Genomic DNA, 24253 nt, shown 5'->3' on the forward strand with positions numbered 1-24253 from the left:
AACACACTCAGACCCCTGTATAAAAAAGTTCAGAAGCATTCAGACTCATTTAGCATCTTATTATAAATCTAATTACTTAATCACTCCTCAGAATAAGCCCTTAATCTCATGTTATACTGCTTAGATCAACCCAATCCCATTCAATAACACACAACAAGGTGAGTAGTGCTAAGCTCCAGAGATTCTGGATCATTTTTGGCTGTCTAAGAAGCACAGATTGTTATTAACTCTGAACAGCCCTGAATTTAAATGAACCAATATTGAAGTGGGTGTATGTGGCTTACTGTGGTGGTGTAAGCTGCCTCCGGGTCGTCCTCCAGCACCCTGGACAGACCGAAGTCCGACACTTTACACACCAGGTTGTCATCCACAAGAATATTTCGTGCTGCCAGGTCCCGGTGGACATAGCCGATGTCGGACAGGTACATCATACCGGAGGCAATGCCACGCAGCATACCAACCAGCTGGATCACGGTGAAGTGCCCGTCATGCTTCTACAAAAGGCGAGAAGAGGAGCCAAAGGATGGAAAAGAACAGTTGGAGATGTCTATATTTTATCACAATGAACAAAAAACATATTCAGCTTTAAACAGCCCTGATCTCAACAACAAAAAAGAACATTAGTTTTTGTTTGGGTAGTTAATGCATAAAATGTTCATTGGCTTTTTTTAATTAACATCAAAAAACAAAACAAAAAGGATTATAAATAATATACAAGAAAATATAAAATAGGTGTGTTACAGTAGCTGTGCTATTAATGGCTTAAATCGCCATTTATCCTTGACTAGTTCATTTCAAATGGTTCTGTGGTGTGATACATTGCTTCTGAAAATATAAATATTCCACGTAGTCTCTCAATAAAAGTTTGGTCATGTAATAACATGTAATAACTAGAGTTATGAACCGATAACGAATAATCTTTTTCACAACTGGTTCTATTTTTTCAAATACTGAAACCAAATGATTTTAATTACGTTTGGTTTATTTAAGGTGCATAATGAAATACTTCCACCACTTTCCCTGCATTGCTGTTCAACACTACTGAATCTATAGCCTGGAACATTCAGTGAACAATGTAGCCCGATTCCTGAACAAATGACTTGTATAGGCAGGTTTGTTTAGTAAATCTAAAACAGAACCATTTAGTCTGATACAGAAACATATGAACTGGATATGTTTAGTCCATGACAAATTTAATCTGTATTTCTCCTTCCAAAGAAATAAAATAACTATTAACATAACAGTTAAGAAACAGGAATCAGAACCAATTATCATACCTACTGTAGTAAAATAATAAGCAAAATGAAAAAAGCATTTGAAATAAATATAGACCAGTGGTTCTCAACCTTTTTGACTCCAAGAGCTCACCTATCCAAAACAATTCAAAGGCCCAATGACTTTTGCAGACATTCACTGGATAGTTGGCATGGTTACAAAAATGTATGTATTCAGCAATATTATTGATTTGACTGTACTGGGACTATTAGATGAGAGCTGAGCTGACACTGTTTTCTCCAGAAATGCTTATACTGTAGCTGAATTGAACTAATTTCATAATTTATGAACTTTACACAGTCATTGTACAGAAGTGAATCAACACTGAACTGACCTCAGCGGAATCACTATATTATGTTTAGAGCTGCTTTACAGCATAATTTAACTATGTTTTTATCAGTGAATCATTATTTTCCAGTGTATCCCTGTAAAGCTGATTTGAAAAAAATCTCTATTGTATTTGTGCTATACTGTGACTTGACTTCACTTGACAAATGATCATGGAGTTATGAGATTTTAGCTGTGTTCTAAAATCAGAGACTGCATCCTTCGAAGGAATAGGACCTCAAAAGGCAACACTTTCAAAGGGCGCGAAGGTTGGACCGAGCTAGCCTATGGAGGACTGTTCTTGTCTCCTAGCAACTCCGAAAGCTGCCATTGATGAGCCCCATTGACGTTTGTACTAGACTTTTTATATTCAACTGCCTGAAAACAAAACAGGGTTCAAAACCTGACTGGGATGTTCATCTTGGTGCATTTATGTATATAATACAGAATATAAGCTATATAAAATCGCATGTAAGATGTAAGTCATCATTTGAACCGCTTTATATATATATATATATATATAAAGCGGTATATATATATATATATATATATATATATATATATATATATATTATTCTTACATTTGTATCATTAGATATATTAGACAATTCAAATTTTTAATTCAAATTGAAAGTCAGATTCAAGGAGTGAATTAAAAAAAGAAATATCTTGTTTTTTAGTAATTTTGAATTATTTTATTGCTTGTTTTGTCTTAGTTTGCTTTGGACCCCTGGTTAAGAACCACTGTTTTAAACGCTCACTTTGCAGGACATGTACATTTCCAAAAGCATTTCATATCAACTATACATCTCCTGGCCAATTACAAAATGCTCTTTGTAGTTAGGCACTGTTTATGAGGGATGTCGAGTGTGGTATGCCTTATTTCTATTGAATGTACCCTCAAAAAAGAGTCCAAGGAGCCATTCTCCATGTATTCCACCACTATCATCACAGGCCGACCTACAAAGAGGAAAACAGGACACCTGTAAGTAATGGACAAAGTTACAGAGAAAGAAAAAGAGGGTAATGGGACAGACATTGCCACATTACTCATGTCTGTCTTTGACCACAAGTCAAACCCAAAAGTTCACTTTTGCCTTAATCATCAGTACTTAGTTGCAATGAAATCAGTGATGCTGCTATAAATCAGAGTATTATGCTGCTATAACGGATTTAATATCTAGTAGCATGGTAGCGAATGGTAGAATAGATGAAAGACATGATATAACACTAGACTCTCAGACTGAGAAAGTTGTTTTTTTTCTGACTCATTATGGAGGTTGAAGGCAGTTTGATGTGTAGGATGAAATCGTTGATTGTGTGCGTGTCAGACAGAATCTGTGGGTGTAGCAAACTTAGCGGAGAAACATTTTAGTTTTTTTTACAGAGAGAAAACAGCTTTTGGCTGATGATGATCCAAGTTATTCTGTAATCAGTTTCATCCAAACAATTTGTATCTTCCAACAGCAGTACACATCTTCACAATTTCTGTATCTGTTTTATTTATGCATTTATTTATTCATTGCCTGCCATGCTTCTCAGACACGGCTAGGTTTGCTGGAGTTGCATTAAACTCATTAATGAAGGGTATTACAGTTAAAAAGCGTGGGGTCTGTAATATAAAAAAAAAAAAGAAATTAACACTTTTGTTCAGCACTAATTAATTAAACTGATCAAAAGTGACAGTAAATGCATTTAACGTTTTCTAATGATTTCTATTTCAAATAAATGCTGTTGTTTTGAACTTTCTATTTATCAAAGAATACTGAAAAAAGTAGCACAACTGTTTTCAACATTGATTATATTAAGAAATATTTCTTGAGCACCAAATCAGCAGTCACGGCCTAATGGTAACAGAGTTGGACTGGTGACCCAAAGGTTGCTGGTTCGATTCCAGTACTGGCAGGAATATGACTGAGGTGTCCTTGAGCAAGGCACCTAACCCCCAATCGCTCCCCGGGCGCCACTCAAGGCTGCCCGCTTCCCCGGGTGTTTGTATCCACGTTTGCAGTGTGTGTGTGTTCACTACTCACTACTCTGCTCCTAATGTGTGTGCACTTACTTGGATGGGTTAAATGCAGAGGTCAAATTCCAAGTATGGGTTACCATACTTAGCCATCACGTGTCACTTTCACTTTTTTTTTTCATATTAGAATGATTTTTGAAGGACAATATGAACCCAAAGACTGCACATTTTGATTTCAGTAAACTATACTTAATTTACTGTCTTTTGATTTGTCCAATACTGTATGAACTGACAAAATTTAAAAGTTATTTTAAAGCATTCCTTAACTTTTTTGGGTTCAAAATTATCCAAAATACATTTTTGAACAAGTACATAACCAGCCTGTGTTCAAAACTATCTGCTTGCCTAAGCTCAATTCAAAACGGTAAGCTTGTAATAATGTTTTTAATTGCAGTGGTACTGGTGGATTTCCGCGCGAAATTCGAGCATGTCTTTGCATCATTACATCACATCTGTACACAAAAAGGTGTCTCGGCTAGTTGGCTATATTGCATGTGAGGATAGTTGGTCCGCTTAGTTGGTCAGAACAAAAGTGGATGTTACTTATTTGTTCAGAGGACATTTTACGGTGAAAATTCTTATGTTGGTCATACTTCCAAAAAGTAGAATCTGTGATTCTGAATGACAGTATCCACACCAACGCGGTGACTGACAGCCACACATTCTCCTCAAAACATTGGATTCGTCCATGCAGTGCCGTGCTGAGGCACAACCCACATAAAGTTGATAATTCCGCAAATAACTGCAATTGCAGATTTCGAACAGAGATGGCGACAAAGAAGAAAAACTATGGACTGCAGCGTTAACTTTTGGGAGTAAGTAAAATTCCTCAAAAAAGCCCATGCAAAATAAATAATTAAAATAAAATAAATAAATAATACTAACAATTATGAGTTTTTTACACATATTTTAATATTAAAAATAGAACAATATTGTTATTATTATTTTACATTGTAACAATATTACACTATATTATTGTTTTATTTATATAATATTTTTGAACTTTTGATGGGGAAAAAATGGAGCCTTGGTGAGTGTAAGATAGAAATTATTTCAAAAACATTTTAAAAATCGTACGGACTCCAAACTTTTGAACAGTAGTGTATATGTTATCGGTGACCTATTTAATAACAATTTGGATCTTCAGGATGCAAAAGAAAACAGAAAGTTCCTTACTCTTCGTGACCACACCCTCCAGCCTGATGATGTTAGGGTTATCAAACTGTCCCATAATGCTCGCCTCTCGCAGGAAGTCCCGTCTCTGACGTTCAGTGTATCCTCCCTTCAAAGTCTTTATAGCCACGGGAATTTCCTTTTTTCCTGGGATACGGAGACGGCCACTACACACCTCCCCAAACTCGCCTGCAGAACACACTGAAGTCCATACTCACTGTCGTAGTATTTAGGGATACCGCTTGCACTTGTATATACTTAACACTAGGTGGCAGTCAAACTATACGTTAACTTTACAAGGGCCCATTTAATCATTTCCTACTTATCTCACTGAAGATTAGATTCTAATAATTTTGTCTTCTAAGAATAACAAAGTGATTTTTCAGAGACACATTTAAGATCTTAACTGTGAAAATTATCCAAAATATATTTTAATTAGACACATAAGAGAAACCATAGCCTAGATCTAGAGACTAAAGGAGAGAAAGATGAATGTAGAAATCAGAAACATTTATTTATTTATTTATTATAACTATTTTATTTCTAACTAATAACACATTTTCAGTTTAGATCATGCAGCATAAATAGCTGGAGTGGATTATGGGCTGCTGAGGCACAGACTGAAGTTAGCTGTAAAACGAGATCTGACCTGCTCCGATGACCCTTTCGATTCGGATACGAGATGGATCGATTTCCTTGGCAAACTCATGAACGGCCTGTGAAGGGTCCTCATAAGTGTCTGGGTCAATGTAAGTCTTTAATCCTGGGAATGGCACTATAAAAACATGTCAAAAGGTTGAAATCTTGATTTTTTTATTTTTGGGAGAAAATATGAATAAATAAGAATATACAGAACGTGTGTATGTGGGTGAGTGTGTAATTAAGGTCCCATACCATGACCATTTTGATACTGTGTTCTTTTTTTGTCTTCTGACTTTATCTTAGATTTTATGTACCACTGACACCTGTTCAAGAAAAGAGAAATGTAATTGATCAATGATTTTGTTGACATACTGTCTACATTTAACACATTTAGAGACTTCAGCACTGTCTGTGGTTCTGAAGTCAGTGTTTCTGTCTGTGGTCCTGAATCGACGGCACTCATGATCGGTAACCATAAAAACTCAAGACATTTGTGACCCTGGATGACAAACCCAGTCATATGGCTAATTTTTTTGAGATTTATACATCACATGAAAGCTGAATGAATAAGCTTTCCATTGATGTATGGTTTGTTAGGATAGGACAATATTTGGTCGAGATACAACTATTTGATAATCTGGAATCTGAGGGTGCAAAAAAATCGAAACATTGAGAAAATCGCCTTTAAAGTTATCCATTTATGTTCGCGATTGTGCTGCATTCACTTACAAAAATAAATGTTTTATACATTTATGGTAGGACATTTACAAAATATCTTCATGGAACATGATCTTTACCTAATATCCTAATGATTTTTGGCATAAAAGAAAAATTGATAATTTTGACCCATACAATGTATTGTTGGCTATTCCCACAAATATACCTGTGCTACTTAAGACTGGTTTTGTGATCCAGGGTCACATATAGGTAAATGAATGGCTCCTCAGAACCCTCAAATGTTGAAATTAAAATGATGCTATTCCAGAGAGAACTTCTCAAAAGTGTTCATTTGTAGTTTAATTTCTTTTGTCGACAAATGAGGACACTGATTCTGTCCATCATCAAGAGCTCTTGATTTATTTGAGAGCTGCTCACAAATCTGCAGGAGCAGCTGAACACGGTGCCATCAGCGCCTGCAGCTGTGCGAGGATGTGATGGCACAGGGTCTGGCTGACTGAGGTTTCACACAGAGCGCTGCACATGCTGATATTGCGAGTCACAGGACTGTGTGGCATGTTTAAGCTTGCTGTCAGTCTCACAGCAGGCCATTTCATGGCAGCAGACACGGCCGCTGCCGGGAGGCTGCAGCATTCCGACTAATTAGGCAGCGACATGGCTCAGCCAATCGGAAAATAGAAAGGTGCTCCGAGGCCAACAGGCCTATTAGGAGATGGATGGATAAGCAAGGAGCTAAATTAAGGGTAAATTAGTGAATAAAAGAAAAGACATATCCATGACATAGACAGACAGACAGACAAAGATATAGATAGATAGATAGATAGATAGATAGATAGATAGATAGATAGATAGATAGATAGATAGATAGATAGAGACACAACATCTGTTCATCAATCCTGGAGCGTATTTATCTGCCCTCTCATTATTCGCTCCCTAATTACCTGCCAGTGATGAGGAGGAAGAGGGTGAGAATGACGAGGAGAGAAAACCCCCCCACTGTGGCTGTAACAATCACCAACACCTGGCCCTGATCAGCTGCCTCCTCAGAGTCTGACATAGTGAAAGATAGTGAGTGAGTGAGTGAGTGAGTGAGTGAGTGAGTGAGTGTGTGCATGTGAGAGAGGAAGAGAGAAGAAAAAAACAAAGAAGCACAAAACAATTAAGTCACTTTTTCTCACAAGTTCATGTGATCGTTTGGTCAGTGGGGTTGTGTAACAGTTGCAGACTGGCATTCATGTGATGTCCACAAGCTCATTCTATCAGACTCAGAAATAGCCTTAATGCCAGGAAAGATGTTGGTAGGCGTTTACATCTATTCTGTGCACTAAGATAAGCCAAACAGTAGTAAAATATTCAAGAACTGAAATCATAGGGTATTCATGGTAAACAGAAAATGTTCCCATCAAACATGTTTTTAAACTCTACTCACGGAGCTGACATGGTATGACCACAATCTTAGAAAATTGAACATAACTGCAGCGTTTTAGGCTAACAGGTATTGAAATGAGGCATTTTTAGAGAAACGCTTACTCTCGTCTCCTGTGGCGAACTCAAACTTGGGGCTGTAACTGCTGAAGCCAGCGAGGGTACGAGCGCGCACATGGAACGCGTAAACCGTTGAGGGCTTTAGTCCTGTCACTATTGCGCTTGGAGATTTTGTGCGTGTAGAGGAGTAACTTAACTGTTCCTGTTCCTAAACATAAAGAGAGTTAGACATTTTATTTTATTTTATTTAGCATAATATTCTTTATGTAACGTCTATTATGTAAAGATGTTTTCAGTCTTGGTGAGTTACCTTTTCATAATATTTGATCTCGTAGTCCAGGATGGCAGCATGTGGCAGTTCAGTTTCCTGCCAGGAGAGGGCGATACTAGATTGAGATGCCCAGTCCTTTCTCACCACACCTACCAGAGATGGACCTGAGAGGTAAAAACAACTAGTTAGTGAGGGTGATTTACTAACTAAAGCAATGGGGCTTTCCATACGAATGTGCTGAAAATGGGTTTGTTACTAGCTATTTTACACTGATACTTTACTCCCATCTGGTGCTCAAAAAGATGAACAGCACCAACAAAGCCATTGTCTCATAATGCCATGTGCTGTAATGGGTCCTTTTACGATATGCTTTAAAATAATACGCTTGGGTGTCTCTAATTTAATTGTATATTAATCAATGCTGTAAATTGATTGAACAATTGAAACAGTAAATGCACATAATGTAAACCCCACTTAAATGTCTTTAAATGTGACATATTATGCCACTTTTCAGAAGATGTGATATAAATCTATGGTGTCCCCAGAATGTATATGTGAAATTTCAGCTCAAAATACCCCCCAGATAATTTTTTATAGCTTATCAAATGTGCTCCTTTTTGGGTGTGAGCAAAAACATGCGTTTTTGTGTGTGTCCCTTTTAATGCAAACAAGCTGCTGCTCCCCGTTCAGAAGACGGGCGATCCTTTACACAAGCTTCGGATACTCCGGCAATAACAAAACACGCAAATAATCTCACTCATCCAAAATCTCAGAAAAAAAAAGTAGCGGAGTGCAGCCTTACGGAGAGACTCAGGAAGAGGTTACAACTTTTAGACTGCATCTGGACGTTTCTGAATAGTGGATACATTTATGTAGTTGTTGTGGAGTAACATTGATTCAGCTCATCAACTGGCATGTACCGTCATGTTTAACTTTTACACAAGTTGACATGCTTCCGTGAGATATTTATAAGATAGCTGTGACATTTTTTGGTCAACTAGTGTTCTGTACGTGTCTGTGCAGCCAACGACAGAACAGTTTGCATGCTTTGTTCCAACTTTTGCTATTGCGTTAGAACCGGTTACACTGTTGTTGTCGCTTGCGAAACCAAATGGCGGCGCTGTGGGTGTAAACGTGCAGATTAAGGGGCGGTAATATCATAATAGAATGCCCTTCCTACGTCAGAAGGGGAGTTAAATCTGATCGGCTTGTTTTTTTTTTTACATGCTTGCAGAGAAAGGCTTACCAAAACTTACCAAAACAAAGTTACTGGGTTGTCACTTTTTTATGCACAGGGGACCCGATTATAGCTCTTAAACATGGAAAAGCCAGTTTTCCATGATATGCCCCCTTGAGTAATGTGGTTTTCAGCCAAAAAGCTTTGGTCATCATAGCACATGTGATCTGAAACAAATAAAGCTCCGATACTTTGTTTCAATTTAAGAGAATTTTTTTTTTCTTTTAACACAAGCTTTTGAAACTTTGAACATAATTGTAATTAGCCAGCTCTGCTTATACTATGTGAAGATAATGCACTCAGTCATGGCTCAGTCAGGTGGAAGAACTCAAAAAAAAAAAAAAAACACAAGGAAAATCCATTAAGGCTCTGTCTCTAAAGCCATTTGCAATTAGCACAATTAGTGAAGTCTATAAGCCTCTGCACTTAAGATGATGGTACGTGCACATTCATATTTAAACATGCTCGAACAACCGTGTACACCACAAAAACGGTTTGCTGTTTCTTTCAAATACTGTATGCTTTAACAAAAACCATTTCGCTTTTTTTCCTTCCCCTTTCACCCCAGCGACTGAAATGATGCTCACAGGTAGGTGGAGCCGATCTCTAATTGAATCCTGGAGCAGATTAAAGTAGTGGGTGAATGGCATTAGCCAGCTTGATTGAATTTCTCCCAGGTAAATATTCACTCTGGAAGCCCACAGAGACAGCCAGCACTGTAATCACTACCTCTGTCAAAGTGATCAATCTCTCACTGTTAAAACAGCTGGGAAAAAAATAAGGGGTGGACAGGGAACAGGAGGGTTTTAGGTATAGCAAAGTTGCAGAGAGAGTGAGAGTGAGAGAGAGAGAGAGAGAGAGAGAGAGAGAGAGGAGAGAGAGAGAGAGAGAGAGGAGAGAGAGAGAGAGAGAGAGAGAGAGAGAGAGAGAGAGAGAGAGAGAGAGAGAGAGAGAGAGAGAGAGAGAGAGAGAGAGAGAGAGAGAGAGAGAGAGAGAGAGAGAGAGGATTTAGACAGCCGGTAAACAGCAGAGAGCGGCGTTCAGTGATGTGCAGTATTGGGCGGAACTGCCTGAGATCCTCTGGGATATCAGCAAAGTGATTAGAAAAGAAAATAAGAGAATAAGACATCGGTTTTGCTTAGGTTACCACCTGTGACACAATCTCTCTGTCAGTTTGTCTCTCTCGGTAACCACAAGAGCTTTATCTAAATGTGCAATGCTGTCTATCTTCTATCTACTATGTCTCTACAAATTTGCGCGTTGGAGATATATTGGAACGGTGTTTGATGAAAACCCCATGTTGTTTGTCTGATTTGACTGTGGCGGGAGAAGCTATGTGCTGGATCTCTCTCATGAGAGACAGTACATCTTTTATTGAGAAGGGATGGACAGTGCAGCCAGCGACATCTGACTACTTTAGACATGCGTGAGGAGGAAACATGTAAGTTTGCACAGAAATATTGAAGTCAGAGCGACTGTGGAGAATAGGCTTAATAAATGATGAAGCTTCATCACGTCTCTATTTACAGAGGTAGAGATTGATTCCAGAATGGAATATTATCCAGGAACAGAGAGGGCAAAAAAAGTCTATTTCTGATTCTGTGACTGCCTACACTTAGCTAGAGCTGTCAGTGAAAGGGCAGGAGGATGAACTTGGCTGCAAAAACAAAATGACATTATGACTCAAAAGAGACCCAGTGAAGGACAGCTGAAATATTTATCTTTATGTATCTTAATCATTAATGACACGCTGGACAATAAGTCAGAAACCATTCTGAAACACACACACTACCGTTAAAAAAAAATTGTTTTGATACTTTTATTCAGCATAGATGCAATTAATTGATCAAAAGTGACAGTAAGACATTTATAATGTTACAAAAATGTTGATTCAAAGGATTCTGAAAAAAATATCACAGTTTCGAAAAAAATATTACGTTTTTTTACATTAATAATAATAAGAAATGTTTATTCAGTACCAAATCAGCATATTGGATCATGTGGCAGTGAAGACTGGAGTAATGGCTGCTGAAAATTCAGCTGTGTCATGACAGGAATACAGTACATGACATTTTAAAATATGTTAGAAAACAGTTATTTTAAATGGTACTTGTAAATTACTGTATGTTTGATCAAATAAATGCAGCCATGGTGAGCATTAGAGACTGTTTTAACATTAACAGAGTTGTAAAGCGTACATGAAAACCATACTTAAGTAAAAGTAGAGATAACTTACAGCAAAATGACTCCATTACAAGTTACAAGTCACCAATGCCAATACGAAAGTATTTTACTGGTACTGAATTTAGGCTCAAAGATGTACAAGTCCTCAACACCTAAGAGACATGCCAGTGAAGAGATTGGGGAGAAAAATCACATTGTTTCTGAAATCGAAATAAAACCGAACAACCTAATATTGCAATAAATCAAGATTGACACAACAGCCTCTTAAACGTCTACAAACACAGTCTCTGTTAAGCTCAAGAGCTCAAAAAGGGCATAAGTAAACCAATAACCTCTAAAAATGTCTCTAAAGGGATAAATAAAGCAAAGTTAAGTCAAATTAAACAGTCAAAGCCAACTTGCACTGGATATTCTCGTTTCGGCCTCATCACTGGCTGAAGCCATGTTTGTATCTCATAAAATTATGCGATTCAGTAACTACCTTCTAATGCACTCACATTCACATAAGCTAGTCTTGTTGACAAGTTTGGCTGATAAAGGACAAAACGCACAAGATACAATGTACCTTCAATGTTTTAAAGATGGCAATATCACTTATTTTGTAGCAGAAATTAACTGCTGCAGAAAAAGTTAGGTGCCATGCAAAATGTAATGAGTTATTACAAATTAAAAAAAATAACATACTGTGTACTTATTCGAAAGTGCAGTCAAGTAAATGTGGCTAATATCTTTGATACTCAGTCAAAGCACAAAGTATTAAAAAAGGCAAAAAGATACCTTTAGCAACCCCAAACGGAAGTTTAATATTGACATGGACATAAAAGTCTCTTTTTGAACTATTGATTGGTTTCGCATGCATGTGATTTGGTATTATTTTGCGGTACATTATCTTGTTTTTCAACATTATCACATTTTTGGGGGTTTGGGTTATTTTACACTTTTTATTGAATAAAACAAATTAAACTTCTTGTTCAACTTGTCAGAAACTTTCATGGTTACTGCTAGGCCATGATTCTGAAAAATTCCAAAAGTTTTGATGATGTTTCTGACAAAAACGTAAACATTTTTGTTAACTAAATTGGTCTTTTGCCTGTGTGGTCTGTTGAATTGTCATAAGCCTTAGTTGTTAATTAGCCTGAAGCACCAAGGATCACACAAGAAGAAAGGGACAGTGTCCTTGTTACACATGCTACTGTGGTAATTACATGTAGCTAACCCTAATCCACCCCCTATTCCTAACCCTATAGTAAGTACATGTAGTTAATTATTATTACTCAGTACTTAAATGTATAATTACACTGCAACACGGACACCTTGACATAAAGAATAACCGGATAAACTGCTAGCACAAACACATCCAAACATATACATTAAAAAAAGAGGCAAAAACTGAGGCGCTAATGTACAGTCATTATGCAGAGCTGACCTGCAGTTTTATTTTAATCAGCTTTCCTGCTCTGCTAAGGGGATCTTTCATTGACTCTTACACCCAAATCATTTCAGACTCTTTATGGATGCTGCACAAAGCCAGAATCTGCACATAATCAGAAATCATACCACATTAGTGAAGCAATCACTAAAGCCAGATTAAGGATAATTTGATGTTGCTTGTTTTCGCAGGATACATTTTTACCTTGCATTCTCTATGGAGTTTACTAAAATGACAGTAAAAGGAAATGTGGCACAATTTAATAAAATAGACACATTAAAATGCACATGCACATGCTTGTGTGCACACATAGTGAACACGCAACCTAAAGTATTGTTTTATCGAAGATAGAAACTGTCCTTACACCTACATGTCTTGTCGATTTCAAAAGATCTCTTGCATACATGAGAGGAAGCGAGGGTAAAAGAGAGCCATGTTAATGCACATAGCCTTATTCTATTTCCCATTGCTGTTTGACCCCCCCCTCCTAGAATTATATACAAGATTAAACAGAAATGCTTCCCTATAGCTCCTATAATCTTCTCCTCTAAGTGTATCTCATATAGTCAAGTTACAATAAGTGAACACACTCTTCTGAGAATGCGAACCTGAGCCCACTACAGCTAAGCAGAAATGTGTAGGTGGAGTTGTGGCATAGTGGTTAGCGCACAGGCTCCAGATATACTGAATTGTGGTGTGCATGTAAGAGATGTAGGTTTGAATCCTGTATATATATATAAATATATAAAAAATATAATACAAAACAGAAGATGGGCCCCATTGACTACTCAATGGGGTCCATCAACTGTTTGGTTACCGACATTCTTCAAAATATCTTCTTTTGTGTTCAGCAGAAATAAGAAATTCATACAGGTTTGGAACAACTCGAGGGTGAGTAAATGTTGAAAGAATGTTCATTTTTGTGTAAACTATCCCACTAATAAAACAAGATCAAGTATATGCAGGCTAGTTTATTTTCGAAGCGAGTCAGGTTTCAAGTAATACAATAACAATAATGCTTATTCAAGTTTTATAGTGTAAGACTGAATTTAAACATGTGGAATGTTTGCTTTCTGTTAACAGCAGCTGAGCTTTTATCTCTCCGACTGTGAATGAGTTTACCAGGTGCTCTGAGATTGGGAAGATCCAACACAGAGTTTGACAAGGCCATGTTTGATTTGTTCTCTGCAATGAAAACAACTCCAATTCAGATTCAGAGATGAATAATGAGAGACGATCAAGTATTTGTCTAAACACACTCGAAATCATCCACCCCCAGATACACACACAGGTCTCTCAGAGGCTCACAAACAGCAGCAATTAACTAAAGAATGAAGCAGCTGCAGTAAATATGCAGTCGATACGGCAGAACTCAGTATGAGTGCAGACCATGTGATTGCAAAGGCATGTGAGATGTGCACAAGCTTATTCTTTCTGTAATGACTGTGTGCATGATGTATTTGTCGTTACATGTTTATGAAGTGTGTACAGAGAGTATAAAAGTCTCTCTCTTTCTCTCTCTGTGTGTGTGTGTGTGTGTGTGTGTGTGTGCGTGTGTGTTTGCATGATTTGAGAGTCAGAATACCTGTTTATAGGCCAGTCGATATTTGTTTCAAATAAACTTACTTTTTGGTAAAAGCAGTGAGGCATTACTACATCGATCACAAGCAGTTTGAGCTGAAGGGAGTCGGGTCATCATAATCAATATTAATTCACTATTTTTGTAGTTCAGGGGTAATTAACAAGCTACTGTGAATTAGTGTCCCACCTCTGTCTCTTCAAGCTCACTGCCGGTGATACGTTTAAGAACAAATGTGAAATGTATATGTTTCCGATACTAGTATAAGGACCACAGACTGTACGGCAGTTGTGTGAAATACAATGCGATTGAACACTGAAAAAGCCAGTCAAAACATTAGCTCAGTTCAGCTCCTAAGCCAGCTGTTCCAAGCAAAAATAAGATAAAAAGAGCAAGAGAGAGGCTGGAAGTGAGTGAGAAAGTAATAATACAAAAAAAAAACAGTAGATTGTCTCTAGGAATAATTGTTAGTTCCGGTAACAGATTTGTCTTGGAGTGCGGAAAAAATAGATGATATTCTGTTCCCCTCCCCTGTCCAACCAGATCTTAATTACGACACCTATATGGGCCATTATGTGCCAACACCTGGCCTCATGGGGAAAATTTGTACATTGCATAATTTTTCACTTCGAGCTGTTCATGTCAGGAAAAATAAATAGCTAAATATATAAATAAAATCAGAGAGCAACAGAGAGAAAGTGAGAGTGTGAGGGAAGGAGGTGGTAAAAAAAATAACATAAATAGGCTCTCTAATCCCCCTTTTCTCTCTGCTCTGGGTAAAGACAGAACAACAAAGATTAGAAGAAAATTGCAGAAATGTAAATACGTTCGCAAAGCTAGATGTCTAGAGAATAAAGGGAAAAAAGCTTTGAACACCATTCTAAGACAACTGAGCGAAGAAAATAATGACTTGAAAAACAGTGTACTCTACATTACTGTAACAAGCAGGGTTTGAGGAAGCAACACATTAAATAAACAATATATTACCCAGGAAGAACTCCTTTGGCCTGCAAGGATTAATATATCATTGCAATATACAATAATAACAAAAGAAGAGTCCAAACATCTAATGAAAACATCCACTGGAATGATCTACGATCTAAATTTACAAGTCTGATTGTCAGACTAGAAAACATGTGTTTTATTCTGCTGACAAGCCTAAGTCTACGATGACCACCAATTACACAACTAAAACCAAAAATAGCTTATGGAAAAGTCCTTTAGTGCATGTCCACGAACAAATGCAAAGTTACTAACGGTAGGCTCACACAAACTTTTTCAGATTTTCATGATTTTGATGGAAAATTCTATACAGTAAACATGGTAAAATGTTCTAAATGGAGCTGATAGTACAACAGTAGCTGCGTCTATATGGACCCTAATAATCCAATTGTAATCAAACTAGTAGCACAATCAGAATAAAAAGTCTCATGTAAACACGTCAATCAGAATGAATTGACCAGATCTGATTAAACTTTCATTCAGATTGTAAGGGGTGGTTTATTCATTTTGTAATCCGATCAAGAGTACATGTAAACAATCGATTGGATTGAAACCCGAAACGGGAAAGTGCTGCACATGTGCAATGAAATAGAAATAATGTAATGACATGTGACGCGTGGAACGACATGTTCTTGTTGAATTGTGTCATAAATTACTGTAGTCTGTGTCATTCTAAAATTCTTCTTACACTCATCTTCTGTGCAGTGAAGCAGGACAACATCCCAGCAGTCCTTGTTTCAGACTCTCATCCACAGATGACTGGTTTTGAGTGCGGGATGGGACATTTTTACTGCTTGATAAATATAAGTCTGCTTTTTAAAACAAAGAAAAGGAGAATGGGTAGTATGCAACAACAGAAGGACACTGCAGTGTGCACATGTCAATAGATGAAATCCAATCAGAAGCTTGTTATATAAGTTTATATCTCACAATTCTGAATTTATTACTCGCAATTACGTGTTATGATGCTTTCTTTTCAATAACTGCATAGCAACGACTCAATTTTCCAAATAGACACTTTGGTAGTATGCTAACGGAGGTTTGGGCTGTTAGTAAGATGCGAAAATAGTTGTTTCATGTCGTGGCCGCACTACCACCTGGGGTTTGCTTTTTTATTCCACATCTCCTTATATTTTTTATTCTTTTATTAATTTTACCTGTCAATGCTTCAGAGTGTCTTAACTCACCACCATATTTTTTATGCTATGTGCTGCAAAAACAAAACAAAAAAACAAGTGAGTATACAGAACTCTGAAAGAGATCTATGCAGGGCTCCGGTTTTGCGTGGGTCTGCTCACAGGAAATCGCACTGAATTACAGAAACATCTAAAAAAGGCACAGACTGAAGAGGCCAATTTCACATTTTGATAGACTACAATCAGACGGATAAAATCATTATGATGTCTGACAGGATTAATCTGGGCTTATTAAGTTCATAATTGCATATTAATATGCGATTTTGCCAATGCTATCAGTGGGCAAGCAAATAACTCTTCATTAGAGTTTAAACAGGTAACTGCCATTTCACTCTTTCGGTCTGTGTTGTTGACAGAAATTGTACAAGAATTGCAATCCATCCGTCATCCTCTTAAATTCGCAATGGAAAACAAAAACAGAACAATTGGGGAAGAGATAGAGAGAGAGAAAAAAAAGAGAGAAAGACAGATGGAACCAAAATTGCAACAGTTCTTGCATCTCTGTTCTCTGATTTATTGACAATGCCCAGCACATATACATTAGCATTCCACCATTCAAACAATATGTGTGCAATCACCATCAGCCTGCCACTCACTTGCAAAGACACAGTGCAGTTAACTCTCCATTATGAAGCCCTTCAGGGGAGTAAGAAAGCTCTGCTCTGTCCCGAGTGCTTTCAGGGCTGCCGTGGGGGTCAGAAGTCTGGATGTCTGTCTCTGTGTTCTGTGGCACACAGTCTGTCAAAATGGAGGCAGTCACCCTCCTCTTTCCCCTTTCCTTTTATCTTTCCGTCTAGCTGTCTATCCCTGGGGGACTGTGAAGTGTCAGTCTATGTATTTTCCTCTGCTCGGCTCAGTAAGGTCTATGGACATTTTGGTCTCAGATACATTCAAGACATACTCCTCATCCCCTCTCTCTGTCCCATACAGTCAAATATATATTTTTTCAATCAATTATGAAACTGATACTGATACACGCACGCACACGCACACGCACACGCACGCACACACACACACACACACACACACACACACATACACGCACGCACACACACACACGCACACACGCACGCACGCAAACACACACACACACACACACACACACACACACACACACACACACACACACACACACACACACACACACACACACACACACACACACACACACACACACACACACACACACACACACACACACACACACACAGTGCAACCCCCTGTCACTTATCCCTACCACTGGTCTAAGGTGCTCCGAGCCTCCCAGCTCTGTCTAAAACTGACAATGAAGGGCTCCGTCGAGGTCACTGCAGCTAAAACACACTGGGATGTAATGTTAAATAAATGACAAACGGCTCAGAGATGAGGGTGTTCGGTCAACACTCAGGGGCCATATTGTCTGAATGAGGACAGCTTGAGGAAGTAGTGTAAACATCACAGCATTAAAAAATCTAAATTACTATGGATCTAAATAAAGTAACTTATCTTATGAGAGATTGCCGTCAAGTGCATGCAAGCAAAATGCAATAACTTTCAATTTTGCTATTTCTTTTCCCTTTTCTTTATTAAAGTTGTGTACATTTGGAATAGTGTGTATTTGAATTACAATATCATAGTGCATTATTTGTCATTTGTTTCATGCGAAGTCTCATCACTAAAGAAGATTACGGCTGGCTGAGTAATTTTTTTTAAATGAGATTTGGCCAGCAGTTTGATATCTTAGATTGCCATTTAATTAGTGTGGGTCTTATCGGTGATGTACAAAGCTTGAATAATTTACGATTTTTTACACATTTTTCTTTATGAGAAAATATTTTTATTGAATAACCTCTATATTTCAGTGCAACAGACATTTTTATACCAGAACATCTGAGATTGGTACTTTCATCAAAATAACAGACGCCGCCTGGAATTGATTTGGTCTGAAATTCGACGGATAAGTATAGACAGATGAGAGAAAATGAGGAGGCTAAAGATATAGACGGACAATCACACAAAAACTATAATTCCCTATATTTGCTATTGCTTTGATTTGATTAGCCACGTAAGTTAGTACAGCAAGACTATGGCATTACAAACATTTACCATGCATGCTGGTAACAACCCTACATGAAAAAAAAAAACTGTGAATAAACCATTTTTTTTTAAATACTCGTTTATCTGGGATAGTGCTAGATCAACATGTCCATTCAGCCATGTTCCACAAAAACAGCTAATGAAACTGATTAAACAATGAAATCTTGTTAGGTTCAGCAAAAAGACAGTTGGGGAAACCAGCAAACCATGCAGCATCCCAAAAAGTAATATTGACCATTTAACCTTTTAATCTTTGGTAGATTTTCCACTAAAATACATAGTACGGACATCTGCACTATTGACTAATACCCCTTTATCACAGTTTTATCATACCAGTAACATCAACTATGGTTTGGTTATGTGAAAATTGTTGTTGTTATAATCCAATTTTGGAATCCCTGCTGGAGAAAAACAACTGCTGTTGGCTGGTTTTAGAGGTGTTTTGGGTGCTTAACAGCTTGGCCAAGCTCGAAGACCAGCTCAAACCAGCTAAGACCAGAAAATCTAAGCTGATTTTATTTTTTTAGCAGGCATAGTGTGGGAAAAAGGTTATGCTACTACACTGTGGGAAAACAAAGCATTAGCACCCCAAGAAACAAGTGGTAGCATCGGTTTCAGAGAATGAACCTATTAAAACCTGCACTGCTGGCAGAAATGCTTGTGAGTGAATGTTTATAAATACTGGAGGACTGGAGGGAAATGTGTGTGTGTGCTTGTCTTGTCGGCCTGCCAATGTGTCAGCAGTGTGCAGGTACACATGGATATGCATGCATATATCAATGTGTCCAAGCATGTGTGTGTGTGTGTGTGTGTGTGTGTGTGTGTGTGTGTGTGTGTGTGTGTGCACTTTGTGTAATTTAGAGTTCCTCTGACATTATGCAAGCCCACAAACATTCTGACACCTTGCTTTTGACGATTCAATCCAAAGCCTAAAAATAATAAATAAATATATAATTCAGAGTTAGGAACTGCACAACATGCAGCCTCTCAGCCCCTGGGGAGAACATTTTCATTTGATATGTCTCACACACACATACTCATCCACTCAGGAATACCTCAAACACACATACCTAAAACATGCCATCCACCGACCCATTCAAAAGCAACGGCAGCACAGAAACAGTGTTCAGCATTAATGTCTGTTGCACTTTCAGCTCCCCACTAGTATTTCTAACATAAGATTTCAGTCTGACAGTATATTTGTGATGTAACTTACTCTGGCTGTGGGCTTCTTCTTAAAGACATGGATGGGTCAAATAACATCTGCCATCCCCAACATTGCTTTATGTTTACAGTGAATGACTGCACAGTGCGTTTACCAACAATGCATTGAAAACTTCACCAGCTTAGCACATTCACATTACTTTACAGTTGCATCATACTGAGCTTTAAGCCCCTATTGGCTGAGCTTATTTAAAGTTGCAGTTTGTAATTTCTGTGCCATTAGCAGGACCAAACGGCTTGGATTAAGCCAGCATTAGACCATAGTAAGTAGCTATTATAAATGTATCTTAGAAAAACATCACCATTACTCTTGAGGCAAAACAATGGCAAGACTGTGTCAGTGCAAGTTTCTTTCAGGTAAAACAGCTCAGACATGCATTTTAGTCTGGGACTATAGGCTTAAGGCTTGTCTGTGAAACCGGGGGATAATATTTTAAATATGTCTCCCCAAGCATCAGCCATTATTTGGGAAAATAAGATGTCCCACCCAGGGTTCATAGAGTTAACTGAAATAAAATAAAATATAAAAGTAACATACATTTATTTAACTTCAGTTGGCAAGATAAAAAAAAAAAAAAAAAAAAACACTTTCATTTAGTGAACTTGATGTACTAAAATAACTAAAACTAATATAGGGCCTTTTTTTGTAAAAAAAAAAAAAAAAAAAGAAATTATATATATATAATTGTACATTAATTTAGGGTAAGGCAAAGGGCTTGGGCCCTAATAATAACAAATAATCCTTAGGAAAACAATAGGGCTTTCACCATTTCAGGGCTTGGGCCCTAATAATCCTTAGGAAAGCAATAGGGCCTTCACCCTTTCAGGGCTTGGGCCCTAATAATAATAATAATAAATAATCCTTAGGAAAACAATAGGGCCTTCACCCTTTCAGGGCTTGGGCCCTAATAATAATAATAATAAATAATCCTTAGGAAAACAATAGTGCCTTTGCCCTTTCAGGGTTTGGGCCCTAATAATAACAAATAATCCTAATGAAAACAATAGGGCTTTCACCATTTCAGGGCTTGGGCCCTAATAATCCTTAGGAAAGCAATAGGGCCTTCACCCTTTCAGGGCTTGGGGCCTAATAATAATAATAATAAATAATCCTTAGGAAAACAATAGTGCCTTTGCCCTTTCAGGGCTTGGGCCCTAATAATAACAAATAATCCTAATGAAAACAATAGGGCTCTGTGCCCTTTCAGGGCTTGGGCCCTAATAATAATAATAATAAATAATCCTTACAAAAACAATAGGGCCTTCACCCCTTTTTTAATATTTAAAAAAAAAAATACACACTGTAGTTTTAAATGGTAGGATATGAAACACTTTGACAGCATTTGCAAATTAACTGAAGACTTTTGTGTTCAACTAACCAGTTCGGGTTAGAAGGGGTTCACAGAGCCATAAAGAAGTTTCAGATCTATTAAACATGCTTCAATCACTCTGTGAGAAGCTGAGGGTCTGATATTTTTGATGTAATATGAATGTGTCTGAGTGGCAGTGAGAGTTCACCATTAAGGCTTGTTTGGATCTCTTGAATTATGATTCATTGGCTCAGCCCTCTCCATGGCAAAAACCTCCAGCTCATTAATACTGCACTGGTTCTGGTTAGTATTGGTGGTGGAACTGGAGGTTTACTGGCCCCTTGCCCCATCATCACCCTTGTTGGGTTCTCCGCAGAGTCCAGCTCAATCCCAGGGCCACTCCCCTGAATCTGACCTCTATTAATATTTGGTGTAGGGCTAAATAGACACTGGGGAGAAAGATTTGCTACTACGAATCATACTGAGATATACTGTAATGAGTTCCAGGTTTTAACTTCGGCTACTTTGACGTGATCTTCAGTACATGATGTTGTGAATTTAGGTTACACTTTATTTCGATAGTCACTTTATACATTCTACTAACTATAAGTAACTTTTCAACTACATGTCAACTAACTCTCATTAGAGTATTAGTAGGCTGTAGTAGACTGTCAGTAGACTGGTAGGTTGTGGTTAGGTGTTAGGGTTCGGGTTAGGAGAACAAGTTGACTTGTAGTTGCTAAGTTACTAATAGTCAGTAATATCTATTGGGGGAACAACAAAATAAAGTGTTAGAAGATATTAAGCACAGTCTACTAATTCTCTAATGACAGTAGTTGACATGTAGCTGCTAAGTTACTTTTAGTTAGTAGAATGTCTTAAGTGGACTATCGAAATAAAGTTTTACCTGAATTTATATCATTGAGCATTTGTACAGATGTGAAACAACATACAAGCAATGTGTGCACTGTCATTATTGAAGCTATTGCAAACATACCATTAAATACTGCAACATTATGGGGGACTTTTACATATTTTTGATCAGGATCACATTGCTTACTCTAACCTAAACCTAGACTTATTGCATGAATAAAGCCTTAAATTAAGTAGCATTTACAGAGTTAAAAAAAAACAGACCTGGAACATGTTCATAGTTAATTTTATTTTTAAATAAATAAATAATACAATGTCAATAATTAGATTTTGTACATCAGTTATAATTAATTTAATACCTTTGCAACATAAGCATAATTAATTATGTAAATACATTTAATGGATATTCACTCAAAAATAAACATTCTGTCATCATTTACTCACCCTCATGTCATTTCAATTCAAACCCATATGACTTTCTTCTGTAGAACACAAAATACGGTATTTAGAAAAATGTATCCATCAATGAATTCCAAAACAACTTTGGACTCTACAGAATAGTGTTGTATAACTTGAGACTAGACTTGGTCTTATCCATCGCGAGTCCAAGTCCAAGACCATATACTGTATTCATGATCTTTGTCTTGTTGAGTCTTCGGGATTCTTAACTCGGATTCGACCCTCTTCTGGACTTAGTCTTGACTCAGACTCAACCTACTCAGGTCTTGGCTGTCAGGGTCACATTATGTATCAATGTGTTTCCGTTCATGTGCCCGTGTTTTCTTTCATTTCAGTTTAGTTCCAGTCTCCTTAGTTAGTAATTCCTCCCTGTTTGTTACCTTGGTTTGATTAGTCCCACCTGTGTCTAGCTTAGTTCTCTCTGTGTTTATACTCCCTGAGTTTTACTGTTGGTTCTGGGTTATTGCTGTTTCTGAAGAATTTCCTTGTATTTTGGTAAAGCCTAGTTCACACTACATGATTTTAAAACGTCGGACTGAACTGTGCGGTTCACACTACATGACTTGCTCTCTGAGAAATCATGAGTGTTCAAGTTGTTGAGCTGTTCACACCACACGACACAACATGATTGATCCGCAACAGGAGGTAACGCACTACACGAGTTGACAACAACTCTGTCACCCAACGATTCCATCTTGTCTACAAATCTGTCTAATGTATATCTTGACGCGAAACAGCACGCGCGCCAATACACAGCAAAGAAGAACACAACACGCGAATATGGACGTCAGACAGAAACTAGTGCTGCAAACTGTTTGCGCGATGATTTGCTCTGAGAAAAAACGCCAAAAAAGAAAAAATAAGAGAGTATGGGCGAAAGAGTGGATCTGCTTACGGGAAGAGCAGGTCTGTGCTACAGAGAGAGTTGGAGGTGAGTACAGCATGTTTATATCGGAGATGTAGCTGCATGATTATGTTTGGCTGGCGGCAAAAATCGCGTATTTACCCGCGTATTTACCCTACGTATTTACCGCGTATTTATTTACTTGCTCTGATTGGCTTTTGCTCATGACATCAGTGAGATTGAGTCGTGCGACAGCTCTGGATATCTAGCATGCTAGATATTTTTCTAGGCTCGGCGACGCGTCTGCGAGGCGTCTGCGAGGCGTCTGCGAGCGTCTTTGATGCGTTGTTGGCTCTTTCATACTAACAGATTGGCGAGTGTTCATCGCCCGCTAATCCCCCGCGATTTGCACGCAATAACACCCTGACCTGTCGGCGAGCTCAACGATTTGCAAATTGGGCTTAAATCGGGCTTAAAATCATGTAGTGTGAACTAGGCTTAAGTCACTCATGTTTGGATTGCACAGCACCATGACATCAGCCGGGACTCGAATAAGCTGGTCTCAACTACAATACTGTTATTGACTTTTATCGTAAGGGCAAAAACAGCAGAAACATTCTTCAAAATATTTTCTTTTGTGTTCCGCAGAAGAAATAATTGAATACAAGTTTGGAATGTCATGAGGGCGAGTAAATGATAATGATGACAGCATTTAGCTGTCATAGCATAGGGGTCCCTGCTCTAAATCAATGCAAATCTTATATTTTAAATCCCAACTTCATCGCACTCCAAAATGGCTCTGAATATTTTAGATGCTATATATACACTGTGCTGCTCCATTCCTTCCCTAAAATCTGCATCTCCTTCCCACTCCACAGGTGGTAGATTGAGGGCTTGAAGGAAGGCTTTGAAGCTCTTAACTGTGATTACAGCTCAGGGGGAGATTGATCATATCAATCAATC

General features: G+C 37.9%; 1 protein-coding gene and 1 long non-coding RNA gene across 4 annotated transcripts in view; both read right to left on the reverse strand.

The window, feature by feature from the left end:
- The window catches only part of LOC143753942 (uncharacterized), a 341178-nt gene that overhangs the window by 51072 nt on the left and 265853 nt on the right, over window positions 1-24253 (reverse strand). The gene's annotated exons all lie outside the window — the stretch shown is intronic.
- epha6 (eph receptor A6) overlaps window positions 1-24253 on the reverse strand; it is a 229186-nt gene that overhangs the window by 4137 nt on the left and 200796 nt on the right. For all 3 annotated transcript variants that reach the window (XM_077246785.1, XM_077246784.1, XM_077246786.1), the window contains 8 exons: window positions 7917-8041; window positions 7652-7814; window positions 7063-7171; window positions 5696-5766; window positions 5451-5576; window positions 4805-4990; window positions 2501-2562; window positions 285-494 (listed from right to left, as the gene is read on the reverse strand). In XM_077246785.1, coding sequence (XP_077102900.1) covers window positions 285-494; window positions 2501-2562; window positions 4805-4990; window positions 5451-5576; window positions 5696-5766; window positions 7063-7171; window positions 7652-7814; window positions 7917-8041 — 1052 coding nt within the window. The remainder of the gene's footprint in view (window positions 1-284; window positions 495-2500; window positions 2563-4804; window positions 4991-5450; window positions 5577-5695; window positions 5767-7062; window positions 7172-7651; window positions 7815-7916; window positions 8042-24253) is intronic.

The sequence above is a fragment of the Siphateles boraxobius genome, unplaced genomic scaffold (assembly GCF_051911475.1).
Source record: "Siphateles boraxobius isolate OS27281-9 unplaced genomic scaffold, OSU_SipBor_1 29, whole genome shotgun sequence".
Classification (NCBI taxonomy): Eukaryota; Metazoa; Chordata; class Actinopteri; order Cypriniformes; family Leuciscidae; genus Siphateles; species Siphateles boraxobius.